This window comes from Manacus vitellinus, unplaced genomic scaffold (assembly GCF_001715985.3).
Source record: "Manacus vitellinus isolate BGI_N305 unplaced genomic scaffold, ASM171598v3 scaffold_51_pilon, whole genome shotgun sequence".
Lineage (NCBI taxonomy): Eukaryota > Metazoa > Chordata > Aves > Passeriformes > Pipridae > Manacus > Manacus vitellinus.
The window spans coordinates 4563567-4583853 of record NW_021940620.1 but is presented as its reverse complement, the minus strand read 5'-3'; the positions used below and the strand labels follow the sequence as shown (position 1 = coordinate 4583853).

The following is a 20287-nucleotide window of genomic DNA, read 5'->3' as shown; positions in this document are numbered from 1 at the left end:
TGGAGAGTACCTGGTCCTGCCCTGCTGCCAGCTGATGGACACAGCATCCCTGTCCCTGGCTGCCTGGCTTGCAGGGGCAGAGTTCTCCACTGAGCACAGATGTGAGCTGAGAAGAACAAAGCAATCACATTTGTCCGTTTACTAAAGCAAATCTAAGTGTTGTGCCATCTGTTCTGCAACGACACGGAGCCCAGCGAGCTCTTTGGAAAAGGTAGAAAATATGTTCAGAAACTGTGGAAAACGTGGATGTGAAAATAAGATGCTGAGAATTGGTAAGAACCTGGATAACACCAGAACAGACCAAATATAACAAAACAAAAGCTTGAGGTTGCAAATACAAGAAAGAAAACTGGCTTCAAATGGGGAGGTAACACAACACTCATTAGATTTTTCTCCTATATCTTCTCCATTGCCTTTCATCCATGTGGTCATTTTTACCCACTGGTTGTACTCAGGAGAGCAGATCCAGAGGGTATTTCATAGTTTCACAGAAATGCTGTGACAGAGCAGGAGCCTGCAATAGCTGCACCCTGCCATGCCAGTGAGGGGGACTGGTCCCTCCTTACTGATGAGAAGCACCAGACAGCTCAGGGTGACATTGGCTACCCCAGCCCAGCATTGGGCCTCCTCTGCCTGCTGCCAAAAGTCACAGCTGTGATCCAAAGCACAGCTGTGTGTCGTTTTTCAAAAGCCAGGAAGGAGAATTGCAGACTATGTGAAAAACGATAAAATCTGGAAAACTTTTTAAAACAACCTTTAGAGTTTTGTGAAATTCCTGCTTCCCCAGAGTTCAGATGAATCCCAGGAAAGTCTAGTTGTGTTAAGCTCCTCATTGCAGTGCAGTGGCCAGCCCGGACTGGTGGCCATGCTGGTGGTGAGGGTTGTTCATTGACCAACTTCTTGCAGCAGAGTAGAACAGGGATGGAGTATGCAATGACATATCCCAAAATGCTCCCATAACACTCCTGCTCTGTAAACTGAGAACCTCGCTCTGGTTGGAAGTGGCTCTGATGCTGAGAGCTGGCTGGAGCGTGTGGCTTTGCTGGTAGGAGTGAAAAAGGCATCTCGTAGATCAGACACTGGACTTGGTCTTCAGGACATTTGGTTTCCCATCTCTGTCATGCAGCTCTTACATATCCTTGAACAAGTCATCCAGTTTTCCCTCATCTCATTTCCCCGGTGAGGGAGGGGGGGATTGCTTTCCTCCAGCATGGTGCTGTGAGGCTCCGTGGAGTTGGCAGTTACCATAGAGATGAGGTACCCTAAATAGAACTTGGAACCTGTTGAAGGAGAGCGATGAAGCCTGACGGTGTTACCAAAAGAACAGCTTGGCTTTGGCCGTGCTGCGTGGGGCAGCTACAACAGGTTGTAAAACTGTCACAGTAGGTGTCAGTCCTGTGAAACCAGGGTCAGCTGGAACAGGGACTTGTAAAAACAAAAAGCTACCAGTACAAACTCAACCTGTAAATATGAAGCAATACTACTAGTTAAACAAATAAACTAAAAGAGATTTTTCTCTTTAGGATCCTCTGGGCATTTTCATTTAATAAAGTCTTTTGGTCTGGCAGGAATCCAAGACCAAGAAGTCCAGACCTGCTTCTGTTCTTTCTGGGGCACCCTGGAGCTTCTGAGGCTCCTCACTGTTTGTACTAATGGTCTTTAATTTGCTGTAAGATGTCAGCTGGAGAATAAAAACCGTGGAGTTACTCTGTTATTTGTTTTAGGCAGAGGGAGGCAGGGGAAAGCATGTTTTAATTTAATTGATACTCTCTTTCTCTTTATTGTGAAATGAAGGGATGACTTTCAGGTATTCCTTATTATACCATTAATTGTTTTCCTCTGTCTTTCTCATTCATATTAAAACAAATATCTAGCATTTTCAGTCTCCCTGCTGAAATGAGAGTGGTTTTGAGGTTCTGGTCATTCTCATTCAGCTTCTTTGGAAACATTTCAGTTTGGTTGTATTTGCAGGCATCCTGCATCCAGTGTTTTCAATGCAGCTATACCATTGACTTGTGTAACAACAAAATAATGCCATCTGTCTTATCTTTTTTTTATCCCATATTTAAACATCCTTTTTTTCTTTTTTCTTTTTTTTTTCCTCTGTTTTGGTACAGATTGTCTTTGTAGAGTGAGAAGAAATCTTCATTGAACTCGTTGCAATAGTTGTCCATCCTTTACCTGAGTTGGAAGTAGCTAATTTAGGATTTTGTAAGATGCGTAGGTTGGTTAAATGTTTCTGACAAAACGTTTCAGGTTTTTGTCAGTGTTAGCTTCTATTTGCCAGCTTCCTCTGCACTCATTCCCTGATCTTCCTGAGTTCTGTCTCTTGGGCTCCTGATAGTGCTGTCTCTAACCTAAATTCTGTAGCTAGCAGCAAATTCTAAGTGGAAGAGTGAGGATTCTGATGACTTTCTTTGTAATTTTTCAAAACCACTGGAAGTTCACTGTGATGCTCAGTGGCTCACTGGTCATATGGCCACAACTTACCATCGGTAAGGTCTGGTCTGGGGTGCACAGGAGTTGGTTGGAGCCTCTGTTTTCTAGATCCAGATTCCTGGCTTGTAGTTCTTGTAACTGTATTTGGACAATAGATTTTGAGAAGTTTTTAAGCATTGTTGTTGGCTCAAAAGCTACAGATGTTTTTTTTTTTTTCCTCTCTGCCTAGTAGTCTAAATTAATAATGCCTGTTTAATTATAAAACAATCTCATGAGATTTAAAGGCAGCTTTAAGTAAGAAAGTCACATCATTTTACAGTAGATGTGTAAAGTATGGAAACCACCCTTGAAAGAACTTCCTTACTATCTTCTGTGGTAGTAGTATTGTCCAAATAAACACACACCACTTGTAAACTTACCAGAATGTGCTAACCCAGCTCTACTGGTGTGAATACATTAGCCCACTGACATATGGTGTGTAATTTGATTTCTAGTAGTTCTGAAAGATTTACAGGCTGATTTATGCTTCTTGCTTTGCATGTATTTTCTATATCCTCTTTTGTTCAGGGAGTGCATCCTTTACAGGCTTCATTTGACTTGATATATGTTGTGTCCAATTTGTGGTTGCTGCTGGATCTTAATTTCTATTTATTTTGAGAAAATACATTTTTTTAAAATTTTGCCTAAGAATATAGGTACACTTTGTTTTCCAAAACAAAATGTTTCCAACACTCTACCTTCTACTTCAACACTTGCTATTATTTCAGGTTTCTACAGTTATTATCTAACTGTGGTTTTGTCCTTTAGAGGTTTGTGTGTGTATGTAGGTAATTTAAGTTCTTTTCTGCTGTTTGGAGTATGGTGAAAAGTTTATGGTTACCAGAGCCACAGTCTAAGGAACAGGCAGAGGGAACATTCTTGTTCTTCATTTCACACAATATTAAATTGTTTTGTTAGTAGCTGCAACCTTGGCAGGAGTGGAGAAGAAAAATATCAGGAAAAACACAAAGCAGCAAAACCCATGAAAAACTGGAGGTGATCAAAATGAGGGAAAGAGAAAATCACATGAGCCACACTCTGTTGGACCAGGTGTCCATGCAAGGCCTTATCTTGTCCTCAAAACTGGCCAGTGGTGAGTGAATGTCTTTGGTGTCTTAACCTATCTCATGTTTGACTTTGCTTTTCCAAGGATGTAAATCACCAACTACTGCTGTGTTCCCTGAGCCTGTTTTGGACTCAGCTGATGTTCTTTATTTCTTCCTCTGCAGAAGTCTGCTAAAATGTATTTGTTATTGTGCAATGATTAAACCTTGTTCCTTGAACTGTAGATGCCTGCAATGTAAAGAATAAGGAATGTTAATTTAAATGTTAATTTAAAGAATTTTATGGACAAGTTTTTGAGTTGGTTTTGCATAAGGCTGCCTATAATATTACAGATAAAATTTCTGTCAGAGTTTCTTTTTTTGTTTGTTTCCTGGTATGTCCAAGCTTTTCTCATCAACAATTCTTATTCTCTCTATGCTTTCAGATCTTGGAGAGTTATCATATGCCTCCCTTCCTCTTTGTCATACAGACAAATAGTGCACATTAATTCTTTGATTTAATCCTTCTTAATAAGCCTGTTCCTCCAGGGATTAATTATTTTAGTTTCTGTACTGTATCTTGCACTTTGTTGACATCTTGTACTGGGAGCCTACAACTGAGTGCAGTATAAAATTGAAAGCTCATCTCTCATTAGTTTTTCGTGCTCCCATTTGGATAATGGTTTTCCAGGTTCATTTCTCTGAAACCGAGTAAGGGAGAGAAGGTTAAAATAAATCTGTCTATAGGATGTGGAGAGAAAAACAAGCCCCAGCAGTAATAACCTTTTGTTACTTTTGTTTTCCTGCACCCTTATGAGCATCCAGTTAGAGTAAAACTTGCATTTAGCAGGGAAGGACCCTGTCTGATTTCCAAGCCATGAGTTCCTGGACCTGTGGCTGGATTTGGGTTATGAGCTGTTGCATGGAACGGTGTGAAGAGGGTGTGAGATGCTCTCTCCTAGGGAGGAATTTTTACCTGCTGGGGGTCTTGCGAATGTCAGAGGCTGCAGATCATGGACACTGGGTTCTGCCAAGGGGCACATCTCAGTAGGGTGGTGATTTTGGGGTGAGCTCCCTGAGCCTACACACTGTGTGGCAGTGTGGGCACTGGAGCTGCTCTGTAAGAAGGGCTGGTGTGGCACTGGGAGAAAGAGGAGATGGGAATGGCCCAGGCCAGAGCTGACTCCTGCTGCCCTGCAACTTATGCTCTGCAGCCCATGCTCTCCCCTGGAATATGCATTGCTACAGAACATCTTCCTAAGGGAAGAGTTGGGGTTTTTATAGGAAAATTTAAATTACTTTAAATGCTAAGTTTTCACTCAGATGAATTTAGTATATTATTTTTTTTTTAAATATTGTAAACCTTAGTTTGTAGTCTGGATCTTTTTATCCTGTTTACCATAGCAAAGACCCCGACTCCATTTCCTAACCATTAATGGATCTGATCCAGTCCTGCTGAATTCAGGATGAAGACAATTTTTGTGAGGCTGCAGCAATGCTTTGGTGAAAGTCTTTGGCCTATCTTATATAGAACACCAGACTAAACTACTTTAATATTTATGAATACATTTATAAATTCTGGCCTTGAGATTTATGAATGTGACACCCGTTGACTTCAGTGGGTGGTGATTTGTGCCTTAAGCAAATGTATTTTTGAAAAGAAACTTGTGTTGCAACTGTCCCATTTTGTGAAGGTTTGAGCTGAAGAGCTTTCCAGTCAGGCTTGTTTTGTTTTCTTGCAGAATGTCAATTAATTTTTATTGCTGAGGGTAGGACTCAACTATGTGTTTTGTCAAAGTGTCCTCAGAAATGCTTTATTTCAAATGGTTCCCTGTGATAAAATTGGGAAAGTTAATCTTTTTGGATCTTGCTGTTAGCAAATTCATGGACTTGATATTCATGCTTTTCCTCCCTGAAAGATTAAAACTGAGAAACTCTGTTGCAGGGAACTGCAATTACTATTCCCTGCTTGCAACAACAGCAATCAAGTTCACAATCCCCTGAGTCGGCAAGATCTGCCGCATTTATCATTTTCATTCTTAACAGCTATTTAATAACTCACCTCTTCCCCACTTGGAATTACACATACCTGTGGACATCAAGCCTAGAAACTTTCCAAAATGTTCTTGCTTAAGCATTATTTTAGGTAAAAATACTGGTTGTGTTTAAAAAGCTACAGGATTGTAACAGCTCTTGCAGTTGAGCTCATTGCAGATGAGGTTCCTACTGGTCATGTAGAGGTATCCCAAAGGTGGAAGCCACCCTGGTAGAGATGCTGTGCTGCTTCCAGCTCTGAATTTCCCTGCTCAGAAGCCTCTCTTATGCTTTTGCAAGCTGTACTCTGCAAAAGGAGTATCTATGGCAAATACAGAAAGTCGTGGTTTTTGTATTACCTAAACCTTTTGAAAATGAGATTTACCTCTTGTGATCTGCAGGAATTCATAGGCAAGTGGCTGCTAGGACAGGGCAGATTATGCGGGACAGACACAGGAGATTTACTGGAGGGAAGTGGTGCTTGGGGTCGTGGCCTCGGTCTGCTGGTGCTGCTGGCCCTGGGCAGGTGCTGAGTGGCAGAGGAGAGAATGTGGTAATTTTCTTGTAAAGACAGAGAAGTTGGAAGCAATGTTTTTAGCATTGCTCACTGGCAAAAGCCAGGCATTGTGGCCAGGACCCTAGTCTGGAAATTTGCTGGCACTGCTTTGTGAAATCGCTTTGTATCTGTTTTCTCGATGGTTCAGTGAGAATGAGACACGGTCTGTCTCACTATTGTGTCCCTTAAAAACCACAGAAAACCCTTTTGAGTTTCTAAAATGAGTTATACCACACAACTGCAAGATTTGGGTTCAGATCCTCATCTGCTGTAACTAATGCAGCTCTCATAACTTTGGTTATATTGGCTCAGATTTGTCCCCCTGCTGTTATCAATCACACCTGCGACTGTGTAGTCTCTAAGCTGGGCTCCGGGGACAAAATTTTATTTTTGGTAGCAGTGGAAGCGTGTAGATGCATGAATGGATGGATATCCATCCTCCCTTGAGCAACAAGGACTGTAGAAAGCAGGCTGTGGAATTGCTCCTGTATGGTGCTGTTCATTAGTAGATCTCAAAGTACAGTAAAAATGTGACCTTATCCCCATTCTGCAGAGAATAAATGGGGGCCCTAAGGAACACACAGCTTCCATGGGGTTACCCAGCAGGCTCTGTGTCTCTGCTAGTCTGGCTCTGTAATTCCTATGTGTATCCTTAATTATTCACCCCCTTATTTTTTGGGGGATATACAAAAATAAAGCAACTTAATTGCAAACCAACTTGAAAAAAAGCTGAAAAATACCAAGAGTAATAAAAATATAAATGTTCAGTTGAAAACTTCCTCCTCCAGCCTGAATAGATAGGTGTAGCTTTAAGGCAGCAGCAGCATCCAGCAAAGTAAGTGCCAGTATGTTCCAAATATTTGCTACAATTCCTTCAGTCCCTCATTTCACTGTGACAGAAGATGAATTTGCAGCACTGCACAATTCTTCCTCTGCAATACTTCAGTAGTTCAAGGGATGTTCTCAAAGAATCAAATGCAAATATGACATAGGAAGGGTTTTTGGTTTTGTTTTTTTTTCCATTGTTACCTACATGAATTAAGCTAAATGGAAATAAAATGCCAAACACATCTTTTCCTGAATCAGTGTACTGTGTGGTTGGGAATGAAGACACTGCAGAAGGGAAAACATTGAGAGACCCCATGTGGGCAGGAATGAGTTTGGAAGGTCTGTGGTATGTCCTTCATTCTGCCTCGTTCCCCAGGTGATCTTGCTCCTGGTGCATCAGGTCTGTTCTAATGGAACTGAACAAACAGCATTTCCATTCTTGACTTCAGCACTGGAAGGACAGGTCTGTTATTGTTTGGAAAAAGCATGTTCCTGTGGTTCTCAGACCTAGAAAAGGATCATAAAATTAACACTTGGAATTTGCTTTCTAATTCTCTGCTATACTAGTGCCAGTTTGGTCAAATGTCTAACAGTTGTGTATTTAGGGTACAGGTGTGTTGATATAAACATAGAATTAGATGTTGTCCAACATGTTGTCCTGCAAATATAAATATTTTCTCTTTCAAGTCATCTACAGAGTATTTTTGGCAACTATATAGTTAAATGCATATCTCTCTCATCTTCTCTGTGAATTGATTGTTGGGAGGACCTTATAGTGCAAATTCCCTTCTGGAGCCTTCACTGGTATCACAGGGAGTGCAGGCTCATAACCCAGGCACTGAGGTTAAATATCAGATATTTTGTAGCTCCCTTTGTTTTCAGGAAAATAATCTGAAATTCAAGGCTGTATTTAGGATTTGTTCATACACAGGTATGTCATTTGGCTAGTTACCTTTTTAAGACTCAGATACTCAAAAAACCCAAAAAACTCTTCATCTACAGAAATGCTGTTTCTAAGAGTTTCTGAAACACTCTAGTTTTGTAGGCTACTGGTTTAATTAACTAAGCAGACACATGGATTTTTTATATTAATTTCATGTTTGTTCACATTTAATTTTATCTTCCTATCTGTATCATGTGCTCAGAGATTGGGAAGCAAATCTGCCTTTACATGGCAGTGAGAGAAACTTTGTAAAGCTGTACTAATGAGGAAGAAAATGAGCATTAATTAAACTTGCGGTTGCGGGATGGGCCGAGGCTCTGGAGTCCTGAAGCAGCAGTTAGATGGGTTGCTTCATTACAGCCCAGAACAGGGAGCTGTGATGTGAATGGGAATGAAGAGACAATTAAGTCACTCACCAAGTGCAGAGCCAGAGAGACATTTAATTATCCACAGGAGCTAACGCTCTGAAACCTGGAGTTTTCTGTACATCTAAATATGCCAGGCCATTTTTCTGTCAAATTAGACTTCTAAAGAGTGTCTTTAGAAATGCAAGAAGGGTTGAGAGTGTTGAGGAGAAGGGAGAAGAAACATGCTTTTCAGCTGAGCTCTGTGGTGTGGTGGCAAAGCACTGGCAGGTCTCCTGGGCTGGAGAGGAGATCTCCATCGTGGTGGACAGGATTATTGTAATTAATTTAGGCAGAAAGCCCATGTGGCTGCTGGCATTGCCAGTATATGTAGATCCTGTGGTCCTTGAAAACCTTGGAAGGAGGTCTTCAGGGATGCACGGGAGCCCTGTTAACCCCAAAAGAGATTAGTGGAACTCTAAACACCAACCCTGTGTGTTGCAATGGACTAATCTGTGGCATATCAATGTAATTCATGTCGTAATTAGACAGAACAGTCACTCTCTGCCTTCCTTGTGAGTTTTTTCCTGTGTGGCTTTCACTTCTAAATAACCGCCTTGGTAACCTTAGCAGAGGTTTTGATTCTCTGAACTGCCGTTTCCTTTTGATTAAGTGTCTTCTGCTTTAGTCTTTAATGCATATTAATGAGTGCCAAGCAGTGCTTGACTTGAGTAATTTGCAGCTGGGATCTAAAAGCCCCTGGAAGAAAGGCCTGGGGATATCCCGCTTTGGGAAATAGTGGAATATTATAGACTCTTTGCTACAGTTTGGTGCATTCCAAAGGCAAACAGTTTTTCCATTAATTTATATTTTCATTAGTCACAGGACATAGTCTCTCCTGCCATCACTATTTAGCAATATTCCCATATGCAGTTCAGTTTCAAGTTAAAAGTCCCAGAAAAGGAGGGGAAGAGGTAACAGTTAGCTCAGCATTTTTTTCCAGAATTGGAATTCCTTTCCACGAGGATGTGCAATCTCATGCCTAATTCTGAATTGCACAGCATGTACGTGGCTGCAGGGTCACAGTGCAGAGTGGGCACTGCTAATCCATAACTCCTAGAGGTACAGCATTTCCAGGATGGGTGGCAAGCATCTTAAAGTTCATGAAAGCAACTACTCTGATTCCCTTCAGAACTTTTCGGGAAACTGGTAATGGAAAACCTTAATTCTGCTTTCACATCACACAGAGTAAATGTCCAGATGATGATGACCCAAGAATTTTCTGAAGACCTTCTAACTGAAGGAAAGGAACATGTGTGCTCAAACAATACAGCATTTCTGTTTTAGTCACCCAGAGGCTGCAATTTCTCCAGGAGATTGCAGCAACTTTAATGCTCTCTGTTGTCATCATAAACTTGGTGGTTGTCTGACAGTTGTCTTGGCATGACAGGCTGGCTGGCACAAGGGTGATGGCATCTGTGGATAAGAACAGGACTGATGGAAGGTGAAGGATGTGAACAAACCCCCGCACAACACTGGTGTTGGGTTGATGACTAAAAGCAGTCTCCCTTTCATGGTGGCTTTTTGAGGTCGTTTTGAGTAGTATCAGATAAAAATGCAATAGGTAATTGATCTTGAGTACTTCGTGTTCAAAGCACTTGGCAAAAAAAATAACAAATCAGCCCTTGTAATTATCCTGCAAGACTGTTGTTATGCTGCCTCACAGGTGGAGAAATGGAAGTAAAGAGGTTAAATGTCTTGCTCAAAGCAGCAAGGAAATGTGTGGTGGAGACTTTCAGGAGCCCCACATATTTCTTAATGAATCATTTATAACTGTGGTTATATTATTAGGCAGTTGGCTTGACCTGTGGATTGCTGTAGGAATTCTGCCTTGCCATCTAAATGAATTTTCTTCTTAAAATCTTGAAAAAGCCATTTTTTCTTTAATTATTTCATGACGATATGTTGGCTAAATCAAAGACTGTGTAGGACACGCAATACATAAAAATACGTAATTCTTGAACAGTTCAAACACACATTCTTTCCTAATAATTCCAACCAAAAATAATTTATATGTTTCTCAGGTGTCACCTTCATCTTCTCAGGAGGGAGAACTCACTCTGACCAGCTGTTTTCATTTCCAAAAGGCCACCATGCCCTGGAAGCTAAAGTTCACCTATAACAGTTGTGCTTCTGTCTAATCAGTTCAACTACTGAGGGTAGAAGTTGCTTATCTGTTAATATTCTTAGAAGATCTAAATTCCTCCAAACTCCCATCAGTGTTCCCTGCTGCATACAGTGTACAGCAGCATTTTCCCCAGTATCCTGAATTATGGTCTGCATTCCAAACTTAGGTCTGGCATTAGATGCTTAGTTAACACTAGGTTTAATGAACCCAGAAATACATAAGAACCTGTGCACAGCCATGCTTTTTTTTTTTAACTTAGAAAAAACAAAATCACATTTTTTTTTTTGCTACAGTCAAGCTCTCAGTGTATTTCTCTTGGGCATATGTATGGTGTTTGCATCAGACCCTGTGCAACTGAGCTCACAATTGTTTGGTCCTTCTTGATCTTTAGTTGTGCATTTATAAAAAGATTTCAGGACTTCTGGATATAATACTTAATATCCAGAAGAAGTGTGTGTGTGTGTAATGCAATTGGAATACACATTAAAAGGAGGGTAACATCACCTCTGAATTTTTCATGTATTCCATTTTACAGCAAAAGATCAGCTTTTGTCTCTCTGGGTTCAGTACTTATTTTCTTGGTTGTTTTGGCTTCCTTGAGCCTACTGAGCCTGTCTCACCTTTTCTATGTCTGATGTGGAATCCAAATTAGATAAGAAGAAACAGGACATGATTTCAAATTCAGTTTTCTCTATACAGGCAGGATGGCATCAGTTTAAATTGCTTCGATATAATTTTGCCTCTTTAATCCTTCCTCTTCAATCTGTTTTTGTATACATTATATATATGAATTCCGGGACTGGAAATCTTGCCTAATGTAAGTTAAGACATGACAGATGAACCTGACATTTTTCCAAGGAGGGAACTAGTGAACATACTGTATTTATAGCAGTAGGAATGTAGTTTTCTGCTTGTAGAAGAAAAATATGTGTTGTATGAGAACTTTAGTGCGGGGTTATGAGAAGAGTGTTTAGATGATACTTGTTTCAAGTGAGGATTCTGGGTTCAAAGGAGCCAAAACTGGTTCTCCTGAAGCTTGAGATAGGCCTTCAGCAAACAGGGAATTTAGGCTCCCAGAAGCTCAGATAGCAAGATGAAGTGTGTCACAGTGTTGAGGTGTTCTCCTGTGTCCAGCTTGGAACTCCAGTGACTTCAGGATCATCAGCGGGCAGACAGGGAAAGAGCGTGATGAAGGAGCTTCTGAAGGTTGGATCTGGAGCTTCTCTCAATAGTCATCTGAACAATTTCATTCATGTCATTAGCAAGACTTTCTGTCTACAAGCTGAGAGTTCATTAGTTTGAGTTCTCAAACATGGATGTTCAAATATATGCAGAAAAATTGATTCAAGCCAACCATCTCTGCAAGCAGCTCTTGGCTGCTGTGATCATCTGCAGTAGGGCAGGACTGCAAGAGGAGACAAACCCAAATCATCCAGGTGCCCAAGTTACTTCACCTGCATAAAGATGATGAAAAGTCTTTTTCTTTTTAAAGTTTTCAGTCTTTATGAGGGTTTCTCCTGAACATAGTGAAAATTGCTTGGATAATATTCCTTAGGGGTGCTCTGTAGAAGTGCAAATTTCTTTTTTCATACCAGAATATCTGGTCCAGTCTGCGTAAGATTTATTTTTTAACAATGCACTACTGACACTTTTTTAAAACTAGTTGTGGCTAATTCTTGAAAGATTATTTTGTTGGCTGAACCCTTTGTGTCAAGGGGGGAATAATCACAAAGCTTATCTGCTTGCAAGTGAGACATAGTATTTTTCCATCCTGCTCCTGGACAGAAAGGCTGACTCTACATTTTTTGACTAGAACTGCACATCAGGACCAGCTTATGGCATGAACTGATCCTTTATTTAGCAGAAATAGTAAACACTGGGGTGGTCTGGGCTTGATGGATAGCTAAGGTCATCATAACCTGCATTTTAGCTGTTTTTTAATGGAGAGGGTGTTTCCTAGACAGATTCTTAAACCTATACTTCACTCATGTGGCTCAAGGAGAAGTCCTTTAGGCTCAGGGTTGTACCTTTTGTCCTTTCTTGTCAAGCTGGGGAAGTGATGCTTTGTTTTGCTCTAATAAAGAATTCACCTGGTTTCCTTTCTGCATCCTAATTGCTCTCCAGGGAGCACTAAAGTGTGTTTAAGCATATTGTAACTGTTTACTCACAACGCCTGCTGTATGTGCAGTAATGCCAAGTGTTCCATCTCTGCCCTGTCCCTACAGGCTGGCATGATCCGCACGGACAAGGACGAGTTCTTCATTGAACCTCTGGAGAAGGGGGCCCGGGAGGAGGAGGAGGGAGGAGGCAGAACACACGTGGTCTATCGCAGAGCAGCTGCCAAGAAGCAGCTTCCTATTGAGAATGTGGATACCCTGTATAAAGGTAAGGCAAGCTGATGTATAAAGTGTAGCTGAAGGCAGGTAGCCAGTGTGATCTGCTACCTCTGGCTTTTGTATCCTTGAGAATGAAATGTGTTCTCCCTCCAAGGATGAAAAAGTGTGGAAGGAGTTGAACACTTCACCTGGGATAAGCAAACATTGCAGCAGCCAAAACCATCTCCAGGATGGTGGAGATGACTTTGCTTTAAAGAGTTTCCTTGGCTCCAGAGATAGCCAACATAAAGTTGTGTGTCCCATTGAGTCCCCGGGTGAGAGCAGAAGAGGAGGGTGGTGGATGACACAGCAGTGCAGAGGTGCCTGTGCTGGGGGCAGGTGGCACTGCTGGGTTGGCAGAGGCTGTGTTGGAAGGCTGCAACAAGGACACCAAGGCTAATGTGGTACATGGGCTTCTCACTGAGTGTCTTTGCTGGGCTGGATTAATCCCAACAGGGAGTAATGGTATCTCCAGTATGAACACAAACTGTCTTGATTTATTTATGTGCTACCAAGTGTGGAATTTAACGTATTAAGTATGTGATAGACAGTGATGGAATAGCAGGAATTAAACATAAACACCAATTCTATGCAGTGTTTTCTATTTGTCTGATAACTGCTTGGATATTGCATCCTTTTTTCTAAATAAATAAGGGATGCAAATCTGGTAAGTAGATGTTTTGACAGCTGATGTTAACACTGAAATTAACTGGGTCATTTGAGTGGAAACAACAAAATAGCTACATTTTTGTTCCAAATGTGTGTACCAAACTGCAGAGTTATTTGTCACTCATACCCTAGTATTATCTTATTTCAGTATAATAGGTTTTCAAGTATAGGAAGGAAGGAACAGAGAGCCAGAGAGGTGAAGCACTGAAATTAGGGTCATGTGAACAATAGAAGTTTCTCAGCGTTCAAATGGGAACAAGGATTAAAAAGAAAGCAAACAATAGCATTCAACCAACCTTTTTTTTCCACCTTGGAAATAACCCATGTAATTTTGTGGCTGACACAGTGCTGTGGAGAGACTCTTCTGGTTGCCTTTGTACTCACTGTGGAGCAGAGCTGGGGAATGCAGGAGTCTGAGAGCCACAATCCCAGAAGGATTGAATGGTAGATAGGATGGAAGTTGCTCTATTAGTAGATGTTTATAAAAATATTGCATGTTGGAAAATATCAGCTGCTCACTGTGTTTCCTCCTAAACAAAAGAGACTTGATTTCGTTCACACCTTATGGCAGTATTTTTGTTTTTGGATGGTAAATAATCCTCAGGAGTAGGAGTCTGGTACACAGCAAAGTGTAAACTGTAGATCAGCTCCAGTTATTGGCATGCAGTACCTGCGAGAGGAGGCTCTGACAGCAGTGTCTGAAAACACCCCTCTCAAGTGCTGTGTGGCTTCTCGAGGAGCCGAGGGTGGCACTGCCCGCCCTGCTGGGCAGCAAAGCCACACACCGTGTCTGATGCCACCAGACTTCCGTGTCTGTCACCTCACTTGCACAAGGGCTGGAGTTTGCAGGCTCTGGTACAAAGGCACAAAGCAATCAAAGCCTTCAGCCAGCACTGGGGGGTTGAACAGCGAGGCTGAACTCATGCGGGCCGGGCTGAGACATAGCAGTGACCTTGTCTGGAAGAGCAGGAGTTGGGGATAGGTAGGAATAGTTGTGATAGTTCACATTTTAAAGGAAAGAAATATTTAGTAATTTAAGTAGTCTTCCTTTCTACCCCACCATCTTTTGATTGTAAACTTAGTTACAGATTAGTTTTCATTTTGGAAATAACCTACTGCCGTGCTAAGGGGATTTTTTTCCATGCAATTCTTTGCCTTTAACAAAGAAAGTGAACAGGCACTCCAAAATGGTCTGTTCTCTACTTTTTATTAAACCTGGCTTCCGACCTCTGACTTGCTCTAGGCAACAGGCACGGAAAGGACGTGCTTTCAGAAATTGTAATTTTATTTCCCAGTTTGTCTCTTTACAGAATGCATTGAGTTTTGGTTTAACAAACATCAAAACATTTAGTGACTGGGTGTTGAGAAGGGCGCTGTGCTGCGTGTTTCCATAGTGCTCTAAATTGATCGATGGGCTGATTTAGGAAATACTTAGTAGGGCACTTTCAGCATGCTGTATCTATTAAAAAAAAAAAAGAGGTTAACCAAGAGCACTCCCTCTCTTCCAGCATCCCTGGAGACAACTGCATTGTTGCCAAATCCCATAAATTTACATGTGATGAATTGTAACACTTGGACTATTTTTAAAGGTCCAGCCTCCAGGAATCTTATGAATATGCGATGATTTTTTTTTTTTCCCTAGGTAAGCTTCTGGTTCTTTTAACTGTTGAAAAAAATCTTTAGTTTCTGGCTGTGTAAATATTTTAAGGTAATGAGTAACACAAAGTTTATGTATTCCATACTTTTTAAGACAGCATCTTTCAAAGTCCCATGATATGTTAATTTAATCCCATGATTTGGGAGGGGATTGTGAGTCATGATTTTTGAATGTTTCACTTTGGATAGATAGATACAAATTCCTTATAAATATTTCTATTTCTGGCACTCTTTTCACGAGAAATAGGACAAGATGTTCTCTCCCCAGTGAAACAGGAGGGGAAGGAATGGAAAGCTCCATGAACTTGGAGTTGGGTGGGTCAGTTGTCATTTCAAGGGCTTGGGTCTGCAGTGAGCAGTGGCCACGCTGGACCTCACACAACACAAGGCTTTGGGGTTTACTACTGAATGTAGTTTTTTTGTTGAGTAGTTTCTTGAAGAACTTGCTACCCAACTCAACATGCATCTCCCATGGCTGCCCAGGCAGAGAGCTCCAACATGGAGCTGCAGGACAGCAGGAGAGAGGCCCCTGAAGCTGATGAACAGCTGAACTTCCCAGAAGACAACCAGAACTAATGGAAGATCCATTGACTGGTTGTGAGTGTAGATTCACCAAAAAAAAAAAAAAAAAAAAATTTTTTTTAAAAAAAATTTTTTTAAAAAAAATTTCATTTTCCACACCATGGAAATAAACTCTAATTATGTCAACAGATACAGTGAGGTAAACCTGACAGCAGGGTTATTCTTGCATTTTCCATACGATGCTGTCTATATTTTAATATTATAGCAAAAGAAATTGAGATTTTATTCCATCTGTTTAAAAAATATAAACAAACAAACCCCACGACCTCCTAAACCCTGGTGGGATCAAGGCATGCATCTAGTTTTGTGAAGGCTCTGCTGACGTGCTGGGTTTTGAGCAGTGGAATGTCCTGGGAAGGATCTGCCCTGAAAGGAGCGGCAGAGCTCTGCTCTGATTTCAGACTGTGCCAGGTTTGCTTCTGCATTTACATAAAACGCTATCAGAATATTGGGAAACGTAAATAGTTGTTTTGGCAGCCTGAATAACTTGTTTTGACTGGTGTGGGATTATCTGGTGTTGGCGAGGATGACAGAGTATGGGGTGTAATATTTCTGCCTCCTCTTCCCCTCTCAAACAGTACCATTTGTCAATGTACTGGAAAAATGTAAGCATCACGTTTTAGGCAAGTAATAATCTTCAGCAGAGTAATACTGTGGGGGTCTGTGTGAGGTCAATACAAATTAGGCTAATTGTTTCAGAAAGAGAAATATTTTCCTGTAGTGGCTGAGGTATTGCAGGTATGGCGAGAATAAATTCTATTTTTTCTGGCGACTGCTCTTACTGCTTGCATGCATATAATAATTTATCTTCCTCTAGATAAAAATAAGCAGCATGTTGAAAATATTTTAATATTTCCAGTTGAATTCCTTCTTACAAACATGAAAAATGTTGCTTCATAGCAGTAAAACTAGCTACATGATAAAACTGGAATTAAATAGATGAGCTAGAGTAGGTTGGTTTTTTTCTTGAATGTTCTTTGGATGTTAAGTGAAGAGATGGTAAGTATTTGATTGATGGCTGAGGTCTGGAAAGCCAGCTTGATTTTTTTGTCTCTAAAGACAACCTGATTATCAGGCTCGTAAGCTTTAATATCACATTTCCCCAGCTAAATTACTGTGTCTGTTATGTTGATCAGCTGAGAGGAAATGATTATACTAAAACTTCCTTAAGGTTGGCCTTTTCTCTCAAAATCATTGTTTAAATATGGTGCTCTGAGTTTTACTGTATTGCTTGATTGATGAGAAACAGAAACTCAGCTTTAGTGACAGTTTTATTTACTGTGCAGATGAAAGATGACCTTAGCCAAGAACAGTTTATTACCGAGGAAGACAGCAAGGTAACTCCCCAAATGTGCTTAAACCAGGAAGCTGTTGTTTCTGCAAGTGCCAATTAAATCCCTTGGAATGGCCAAACCCAATCTGACACAAGTCCTGTCATGAATAGGCTGTGGGCTGACAGGATGGACAGACAGACTCACAGCCTCTGCTGGAGACTTGAGACCTCTTGCTGTGGCAATACTTGCCACTGCTGGTAGTCAGACCTGCAGAGGGGAAGTGGTTTGATGCTGAATGATGTGATCGTTTTATGTGACCCTGTGATGCACTTTTTGGGGCAAAACCCGTAATTTTAAGTGGTTTTTTGTTTGTTTGTTTGTTTTTGTTTGTTTTTGGTTTTAATTCTGTTACTGTTTCCTTTTTTGATGTTGAGGGTGCTAACATCCCCCTGGCCATAAGAATATACCAGTCAGGTAAAAGGACAGAAATAAGTTGCTGCTTCTACTCAGCAGTGGTGGCCAACTCCTTTCTGACAGACACCCAAACCTCATCGGGGCAGAGCTGGTCCTCAGTCCTGTCATTGGCATCTCCTGTCCCTCCATGAAGCAAACGGGCAAAAGTCTCTCCTTCTCATCCTACTGGGACATTCAGGAGTCCTGAGGGGTTAGGGCCAGTTCAGCAGGAGAGAAATCCAAGCAAATTTAAGCTGAAACAACCCAACCCTCTAAGTTTTTTGAAAAGATGAAAGTTAAAAATATGATAAAGTTGTAACAACTCAGTTGCCCGAGCTTTGCAGGTTTTGGAGATGATATTTCAGAGGGAGACTCCTCCATCATAGTCCATCAAACTGTCAATGCCATTGATTTACTAATGTATTTAAATTACTTTTTAGAAACCAACGTGCATCTGGTGTATATTTTTCTGGATTGCCTGAAACAACACTCAGATTGGCTGCTGCCTGGCTGGTTGCCATTCTAATTTACAGAAACTTTCCTGGTTACCTTTGCAGGGGAACAGTTCCTTCAGGAAACTGAAGTTTCTCCAAATCCAATCAATATTTCCTCTCAGCCTGCACTCTTGCTGATTAATTACTGCTCCCTTATTTTGCAGTCAGTAAGACTCTGATGACAATATTTTTTGTCTCCTTCCTACATCATCTGTGCATGATAAATACATCTGTCTTTCTCTCCTGTCTTGGGTTTTCTCTGAATTCCACATTGCAGATTCATTTTCTGGGGATTTTCTGGGAAGAGGAAGATTGAGAATTCAGCTGCAAATCAGCTTTTAATAAGAAGCAAGGGCATGCACTCATGAGAAGTCTCCAGGGATTGGTATTAGGCCATGGGATGTCACCCTTCCCAACCATCTTCACTGCAGCTGATGGAGCAGTTCTTTGCTAGCACAGGCAAATAAGATCCTTACAGCAATTTCAATAAGAAACTTTAGGATGAATCTAAAGGTTTCTACTTTTATAGCGGTGCAATAAATCATCTGGGATGATTAGGTGAAGGCTAATGAACAACGCTCTTACTTGTGCTCGATGGGAAATGCAAGGAATAGACTCTTTTTCTCTGGAGCTGATGGAGTTTTCTGCCATGGACCTCCTTGGTGGATGGCCTGAGCTGGGCCACAGAATGGTGTCAGGTAAAAAAATCAACCCTTCCAGTGCTTCTGGGACAGTTTTCTTTTGCCTGGAAATAAAATTACTATGAAAATAATTGATTTTTTTTTTTTTTAAATACTAGTAATGTTGCTAAATTTTTTTGAAGGGGAAGTGCTCATGTAACTACAGATGTGTGGTGATGCAGATACATACTGGGACCACAGTAAAGGTGCGTGGGCTACTTGTACAGTGGGCTTTTTTGAATTTTGGAGTGCTTTGGGAAGTATGTTGCATCTTTATTTTTCTTTTAATTAAACATCTTTTTCCAGGGGCTCTAATTTGCTTCCAGAACAATTGAACATTCATCAAATACTTTCTCGTTATTATTTCTTAGTGATATCAAATCTGTAGTTGCTGCAACACAGTTTTGTTTCACAGGGAACATAAATCCTCTTGTACAGAGGTAAAAGTTGGTGGGGTGTCATGGAGCTGGAGTGGAGAACTGCCACATGGCCCACTCTGTTTTGGGTTCCTGGCACTGAACTGTCATCTCCCTATCCCACACACCCCATCAAACTGTAATAAAACGTTGCTAAACTATTACTATGTTCCTGGAATACAGGAACATAATAATAGTATGTGAAGAAGCTCAGTTTCTGTATTTGTTCCTGCCTTTCTCATTAGGCAGTTTGGGATCCACGTAGACTTCAAGGAAACACTTCAGTGCAGGCTTAGCTTTGAGCAAGTACTTAAGTCAAACTGATTTCAGTGAGATTCAGATATGTACCTTAGGCTAAATATTTTTTATTCTGGCTGGTTTCTGTTTTGGTTATGAGACAAGTTACCAGAGGAAGTTACTTCCATTCAGATATGCATCAATTACAGGTGAATGACTTAATTATTTGTGCTTATTTAAATATCACAGATTTGCACGTATTGTTAGCTAACGTAAAAACAAAATTAATTCTCAACTGATGAGTTCATTTTAGTTTCTCTGCTAAATTCAAACTCTGTAAGGCTCTCCAAAGTGATGGCTTGTGAACAGCTTACAGCCTGGAGCGGAATATTATCAAATATCAGTAAATGTAACAAAATTATAATAAAGCTGATATTGGTCTATAAAACAACAGTTTCCAGTTCTCCTGCAAAGTTTTTGTGAGAAGCTCTGATTAAAGTATAGGGAAAGCACTCATTTTACTTTTCACATCCTTCTATCAATTAATTCAGCACTGTGGGTGTGTGAAACTGAGGTTGATTAATCACTCGGTGCTGTTTACAAAGTTACAAGTCAACACTTGTTTGCTTATAGATACATTTATAGAGACAAAAACTTTTCAACAGATTTCATTGAAGTTCATTTTAATTCTTGCTTCTAATATCTCACACATTGATCTCACAGCCCTTAATGAATTTAGCCTCTCAGCCTCCTGGGAGGAAAGAGAGAACAAAATATTTGCCTTTTGGACAGGAGTAACACAAACCTTGTTTTCACTGGAAGCTGATCCTGTTTCTTGCTGGTAATAGCCCAGTGTTAAGAGCAGAGTTCACTGGAGCAGCAGTTGGTAAGTCAGACCTGGCCCCCAGAGCCCCAGCTCGCCTACAGGAGGGTGTGCAGCCGCCCACAGGCGCGTGAGGAGGCTTTGCTTATGAAAATGTATGTGCACACCCACATGGTTTCTGCAATTTCACATTTACTGTTGTGTTTTTCCGTGA

General features: G+C 40.8%; 1 protein-coding gene across 1 annotated transcript in view; it reads left to right on the top strand.

Moving 5' to 3' along the window:
* Positions 1 to 20287, top strand: part of ADAMTS2 (ADAM metallopeptidase with thrombospondin type 1 motif 2) — a 171592-nt gene that overhangs the window by 49001 nt on the left and 102304 nt on the right. Inside the window, exon 3 of the mRNA XM_029962947.1 lies at positions 12640 to 12799. Within this exon, the coding sequence (XP_029818807.1) occupies positions 12640 to 12799 (160 nt within the window). The remainder of the gene's footprint in view (positions 1 to 12639; positions 12800 to 20287) is intronic.